Below are 7,487 nucleotides of genomic sequence, written 5' to 3' on the forward strand. Positions count from 1 at the left end.
CTCAGAGGCTTCTATACATGTAATTTGCAAATAAATAAAATATCACCTGGAAAAATAAATTCTCAAATTTTGCTATTTGTTATTCACATGCAACATGTATTCCTTTCTAAATTTTGGTCTTTTCCTCTAAAGGCGAATTTAGTTATTTGAAAATTACACGAAAGAGGTCAGGTGAGAAATTTTGGGGAGATTTAGTTAGACACCCAAAAGTTGAGGGGGTTACGCGGAATTAACCGAAAGGCCAGCCTGCACACGTGCTAACAACATGGACATCACATGCCACACGCGCGCGGAATTGCGCGTCCCTCTCCCCTCTCTCGCGTGCCCTCATCGTTGCCAATCTTTCCCCAAAAATTCCAACCCCCAAATCCGAAACCCGACAATGAAAGGCTCCGATCTGATCAACTCCAAGCTCCCCGACGAGCTCCTCTTCGACATCATCCAGCGCTTCGACGGGTCCAAATCCGACTGCGACGCGATCTCCCTCGTCTGCAAGAAATGGATGCGGATCGAGGCGATTCCTGCTCGCCGCAACCATCAGGATCATTCCGGCTGCCAGGCGCCTCGACCGGCATCGCCCCCCACCTGTACTCTCGGTATCACCGCCCTCCGATAGCCTCTATCATCGACCGAGCGGATCCGCCGTTCATATCCCCCCCCCGCCGCCGTCATCCCCAGGCTCAGCCCTGTATGTTAAACTAACCCTAGATCTCAATTCTCGTAGGTTTTGATTCGGTGATTCGATTCGATTTGTTATTCTATTCAAACCGAAACTTTTGAAGAATAACAATGTAGAGAGCTTTGGGAGTTTCCAGTGAAAAAAAATTACCCTGAAATGTCCGCCAACACCCGTTTGGATAACGATAACTAATTTTATAAGTCGATGCAGATTTTTCTGTAAACAGTCAACTTGTGCGCCGAAGCACCTTGCGCCTGAGGCGCGCGCCTCTGAGTGGGCATTTGATAACATTGGTTGTGACAAAAACACAGGAATTAATTTCTCAAAATGAATAGAGTTCTAAGCTCGGAAAGTTGGGAATGTTTGATAATTTTCTTTATAAATTTCTCTACTTTTCATTGGCTTTATCTCAATGAGAATGAAGCTCTGTTTATAGGCTTAGGGTGGGAGACAATACCGTTTTGTACCATATAGAACTTCCTCTCATGTCAAACAATTTAGATTTTGAAAAAAAAAATTGAAATCAACTTAGAATGACTAGAAAATATAAAATCCCCAACTGTTTTCATGTCCAGAACTTCACAATTTATTGATATGTTTGAAATATATAATTGCTCATTTCTTCATATAAAAATTAAAAATTAAAGTTACAAGTTCTGATTCTAAGAAAGCATGCTGAAAGATCTTGGCTTCATTGATCACAAGGACATTGTTGTTGTTGAAGTTCTTTATTGTTGAGTTTGGAGTTGAAGGAAGCACCATTGAGATGGAACTCAACTCGTTGGAGAGGAGTCACATCGTTAACAACCTAAAGAGTCAAGCTTTTGAAGCAAGGTGAGAGAGTGCCAACACGAGATCGAAGATCAGGTTATTAAAGGCATAAAGCTTTTGGATTGCAAGCGCTTAGCTTAGTGACGCTGGGCTATCTCATCGCCGGCGGCCATTGTGCGCAACGCCTAAGTGTAGGTTGAACCAAGCAAGGAGAAGAAGACCCAAAAGATGTTGGTGAAAGGCGACTATTTATAGGCTGAGATTTGGCTCCAAGGGGGGTTTGCTCATGAGGGGTTTACCCATGCAAGGTTACCTGAGCATTAATTTTGATGTGATTTGCAAAGCACTTTACAACTCAGAAGTGACACAAGGCTCAAAACGGTGTTAGGTGCAGCAGCTTTATCAACTCTGCATGGCCACGCGGGTAACGAAAGTCAAGAGATTGTGGATTGTTCTAAGTCACGCGGGGTGATATCCATGCACCATTGTGCTTCCATATATTCAGCATGTAATGCGGGGATTTGATGATCTAACATCTGACTAAGGTCTCTATCACGTTGATATGTTTTACCTACGAACCTCACACGCGGTTAAGTCACACAAGACTTAGCTCATGCGTGGTTAAGTGCCACGCGAGGGTAAACTTTTGCAAGCAAGGTTTTAAGTATCGGTTATCAGGGATTTGTTGGATGGTCAAAATCCATATCGAATAGCGGATATCAGAGATATATTAGGAATAAGTAGTATTTATCGGAGTGACATCATCGGATGGTGACATACATAATCTAATATTCTAAAATATAATCTAATCATACTTAATAAAATATAAACATACCAAAATATAAATAATTATGTTTAGACTCACTAACCAATGATAGAAACTTGAGTCAGGCCAGGTTTAAAGTGCTTTGAATAGATGCATGTTGCCCAAAATCAAAACTCAAACTAAAGGCTGATAATTCTGATTTTTGGGCCGACAATATCGGCTGATAACTCACTTTATCGTTGTGTTATCGGCGATAAACATCCAAAAATGATAACTGATTTAGAATAGAACTTATCATAACGGAAGACCCTCAAAACCGATAAATCGCTGATAATATTGGTTTATCAGCCGATATTTAAAACATTGTTTGCAGGGTGCAAACATGTGGGGCTAAGTTCACCTGAAGTTAAGCTCAAGCGGAGTTAAGCTCACGTGGGGCTAAGCTCACACGGATTGGAGCTCTTGCTTATAATCTACCTTCTTGAGTTGATTTCAGTCTTTTTGACTTAGGATTTTGGGATCGCGTATCCCTTGCCCAATTTTGTAGACTCTTGACTTCGTTGAGCCCATTAGTCATGTCAAATGACCAAAATGCCCTTGGTGGTGTCCAAACTTTGTATTTTGCTGATGTTGTTGATTGGTTTGTGTTTTTTAATTGCTCACACCAATGTTTATATTGCTGAAAAAGGCAATAGATAAGCCTAATTTAGGCTGATTTTTGCCCATCAGCAACGGTCGAATGGGTGGCTAGGTGGCTGTCCAATTGTCCGGAAGATGACTTGTCCAGACACTCATTCCTGAATAGAAAATGCAGATTGCAATTTTTGTTTTGGACTTTTGCAAATTTTGACAATTTTACCTCTGGTTCACTAAAAGGTCATAACTTGAGTTCTACAAACTTGATCCTGTGGATTTGTAATTGAATGATAGACAATCCTAAGTGCTTCAAAACTGAAATTAACAAATGTTAAAGGTGGGAGTCTATAGGAAATACCTAAACACTACAATGTCTACATCTTCATTGTTGTTCGGTCAATGTGTGTATTTCTTTCTCTTTGAAGTAAGTCCATTTGAAGTAATGTCCATTTATCTTCATAAGAATTACGTTTATGACCCGTCTTCTATTCTTGAAGCTTGTGCTATTTGTTATTGTATTTGTACGTTATATCGCAAAGCAACAAGGCAATGACTTCCAAACTCATCACTTAATGTTGTTGAAATTATTCAGAAATACTGTGCACGCAAAAGATACTTTGTTAGATATCAAATTATAAGTCGACAAATTGTTTTGTTTCTGGGCATTCTTTTTGTTGCAGTTGATTTGGACGGGATCCTAGCGTATGGAGATCGTTAGACTATGCTAGTGATCCCTCTCTTGGAGCCTTCTAATTTCCTAAACATCGAATAAGAGTGCAAAGTAAATAGGGTTAGAGTGATGTAAATTTTTCTGCTCTATTATATGTTTGTCATATTTCTATTTCAAGTGTTTTTTGTTACAATATCTGATTCTGACCTGTAGTTGGTTACAAACTTATGTGATTGATGTCATGCAGAAAAAGAGACGGGCTCATTCTTCTGAACATCATCAAGTGAATGAAAACAGTGAGTCTGAAAGTGAACTGGAGAGTTTTTGTTTGAGTGATGCTGGTTTATCTTCTCTTGCAATTGGATGTAAGGATCTTGAAAAGTTAAGTTTGATATGGTGTTCCAACATAACATCTCTGGGGTTGAAAAGCATCGCTGAGAGTTGCAGATTCTTGAGATCCTTAGACATGCAGGTGAAATTTTTTGTTCATTTTATGAGAAAGATGATTTTCTATTTCCCTTATAGGTCCTTTCTAAATGACCTTGCTTAGAATTTTAAGGCATCATTAGGATGTTTAGCAACTTCTGAAATCAATCATAATTATATTTATTATTAGGCTCATAATATATTACGACTATCTATTAATGCTTAAAGGCAGAAGCGAAAGGTGAAGAGACAGACCCTTTTACAAAGTGTGGCCTAAGATTTGAGTGAGGCATAAGCGTCATAATTAATTATGGTTTAATTTTAAACTCACAAATATTCCCATATAATATGCAGTGGAATATTAATTTATAAATAGTTAATTCAGGTTTTTGACAAGAATGAAATATGTTAAATATTGACGCTACTCATAATAAAGTAAGCTATATACATTAAACATATGTCTTATTTATAAACACAACCATATTGAAGAGACATGTATAAAATTATAGTTTCTTATTAGAAAAGCTGAGTTCAACTGCTGCATTTATTCAACAATCAAGGTAAAAATGAACAAGGAAATAGGCAGTTAGGCACAGCCCACAAAAGAGAGAAAATATTGAGTGCTAGAGATGAATATAAAACCCATTCAGATGCAAAAAGGAAAAAAAAATCAACCTAAGGTTCAGTATTATTGGAACAAGTATTATTTTAGACAGCAATGTTTGTTTAAAGTACACAAAAGAATAACTATGGAATAATTAGATAAGGTAGTTGCTTTTTTTTTAATTTCAGAAAACAGAGTGGAAGTCCTTGAGGTATCGAGGAAAAGAAAATGATAGGAGCATTTAAATTTTAGTCAAAACCTTCTTTACCATTGTATCAATTTTGAAGTGTCAAAAGCGAAGCGCTTCATTGGGTGTGGATTGCACACTTTATGTGTGCTGGTGTTAAAGCGTAGGCCGCAGCACCTAGGAACAAATGCTTTTTCCTTTAAATTATGAAGTGATTGTACTTCAAAATGCTTTGAAGTGAGCATCAGAGCACTCTTCAAAAAGCTTTTTCAAATATTGTTAGCTGTAGACATTTGATAACTTTGTCACTTGAGAAGTGAATGCAATGGATTCTAGTGCTGAAGACTTCAACTTAAAGAATTCATTCAATTGTCTGTTTCATGTTGGTTACTTTGTCATGGGAAACATTATGATTCTCTTTTGTTCATTAGCTTGCATATTAAACACATTAATAGCTTTTATTTATGCCATGCGAGTTCACCCTGCATGCATATGGTATTCTCCTAGGCAGAAATTTTTTTTATTATAGTTTAGAATTCCAATAAACTTCTAATCTTTTTTCCTGCACTGGAGGATCTGTGGTGTTTCAGCATTCCTATTCCCTTGTAGCATATATAGATGAAAGTCAAGGCCACTTTGAGACCTCTTCCAATACATGAAGCTGTAGAGTGAATCATTCTTCAAACAAATCTAACTGCTAGATCATGGTTAGAAACCTGCTACAAGCTAGTTTTTCTGAGTTCTCTATCAAGCTCAGCAACCCAATTCAAGACATTTTAACTCTTATGAACTTCATTTACGCGGGAGCATGTATAAGATGAATCATATTATTCCACTTTGGGCAAAACTTAATTATTTCAGAAATCATTCAACTCAAAACATTCTTACATCTATACTGACATCATCTCAAGGTACATATGTTAAACATACATTTTAAACAAGAATTGACGTCATCGTGCCAGAGGTTCCGAGAATTCCATGTTCAGCCACCATGCAACACATACACCCTTAAATCATTGCCAAAAAGCTACTGAATCCCATAGGGATCATCAAATAGTGCAGATCAACCATTTGAGATTGGTAGATGAGTTTTTAAACTAATGTTGGAGGAAATTTATGTGACTAATATGATAATATCTTGCGACAGAGTGCAGTTAACTATACTGCTGTGATTTTCCGCCAAGACTATTATGCTTAGTCCAGTATCTGTATATGTAGAGCTAGGAAACTTTTCTTTTCTTGTAACAGCCTTCCCATTTGATAAAAGAGTTCTGGTTCATGTTATGGCACACTATAACTAAGGAGCTATTACCAGGATGATTCGTCCAACTTGTTGAGGGACATAGGGATGTAGCATCCCATCCTATCCCATGAGTCATCATGACTAGGTTGTCTTCATATATATCATAATTGAAAATACATGCCACGGCTTCAACATCACCTTAAATAGAATAAAGTAGTTGGGAGAAAAAGTGATCAACTGTTGCTAAGTAGGAAACAACACAAATAGAAATCATGGTGTCGAAAGCAGGTCTTCATATTGATTTTTGAAGAGAACAAGCTATTTTACTTGAAGATAGAGTATAGGATCAAATCCTGCTACAGCTGCGCACACTTAGATCAAATGAACACAGTCCATGATAATTCATAGCATCAGAAGCATTATGATTAAAATGTTTCTGATGGTGCAAGTACAAATTCCCTTTGGTTCCACTTGCTAGATTGGCATCACAAGGGGACATGAACTTTTCTGTCCCTTTGGTTCCACTTGCTAGAGTAGCATTTCACAAGGGGGCATGATTTTTTTATAGAAATGCTGATATTGCATGTCTCAAATGGGATGAAATGGAGCTTGAAAATAGACATGGATCTCCATGTTTTCATATAAATTAGTCATGAGTGAGCAGTCACTTTTCATAGCGAATGTAAAGGTTGGGGTAATATTCTGTGGTGTTATTTCTCCTGGTTCTGTATGTATTATCAATTCATACAGTTAGTCCTCAAAATTATATTGTTAGTTTCATCTATTCAAGACGTTAGTATTTATATTTCGACAACTAGATTCTCTTGAAAAATGATGTCTCCCTTTCTGGCAGTGTCATTGTTTTGGTGTGTGCTTGTTCCAATTTCTTCTGTTATCTCTTCTGTATTCTTACATTTGGAGAATTGAATAGTACAGGGTTCTTACATTGGAGACCAAGGTCTGACTGCTGTGGGACAGTGCTGTAAGCAGCTTGAAGATTTAAACTTGCGCTTTTGTGAAGGATTGACTGACCAAGGTGTGGTTGAGTTTGCCCAAGTATGTGGAAAGGCACTGAAGTCTTTGGGAATAGCAGCTTGTGCGTGGATAACTGATAAGTCACTGATTGCTGTGGCAGCTCACTGCACATTCCTTGAGACGTTGTCCCTGGACTCAGAGTTTTTCAGGAATGAAGGAATAGTTTCTATTGCCAAAAGTTGTCGGTCATTGAAGGCACTAAAACTGCAGTGCATAAATGTTACTGATGAGGCTCTGCAAGTTGTTGGTTCCTTATGTTCTTCACTGGAGTTATTGGCTCTGTTCAGCTTCCAGAGATTTACTGATAGGTACTGTATGTTTTCTGTTAATTCCTGGTTATCTTAATTAGCAGTAAAGAAGGAACATAATTAACTTTTGTCTTGGAGTTGCTTCAAGAGATACATATAGATTTTTTGTTTGTTTGGTTATATATATATATATATATATATATATGTGTGTGTGTGTGTGTG

At 37.6% G+C, this 7,487-nt stretch overlaps 1 protein-coding gene across 1 annotated transcript in view; it reads left to right on the forward strand.

The window, feature by feature from the left end:
* Positions 383–7,487, forward strand: part of LOC109831145 (F-box/LRR-repeat protein 4) — a 23,229-nt gene continuing 16,124 nt past the window's right edge. Inside the window, exons 1-4 of the mRNA XM_020398484.1 lie at positions 383–559; positions 617–688; positions 3,770–3,994; positions 6,919–7,325. Of these exons, the coding sequence (XP_020254073.1) occupies positions 383–559; positions 617–688; positions 3,770–3,994; positions 6,919–7,325 (881 nt within the window). The remainder of the gene's footprint in view (positions 560–616; positions 689–3,769; positions 3,995–6,918; positions 7,326–7,487) is intronic.

Source organism: Asparagus officinalis, chromosome 2 (genome assembly GCF_001876935.1).
Source record: "Asparagus officinalis chromosome 2, Aspof.V1, whole genome shotgun sequence".
NCBI classification, from domain to species: domain Eukaryota; kingdom Viridiplantae; phylum Streptophyta; class Magnoliopsida; order Asparagales; family Asparagaceae; genus Asparagus; species Asparagus officinalis.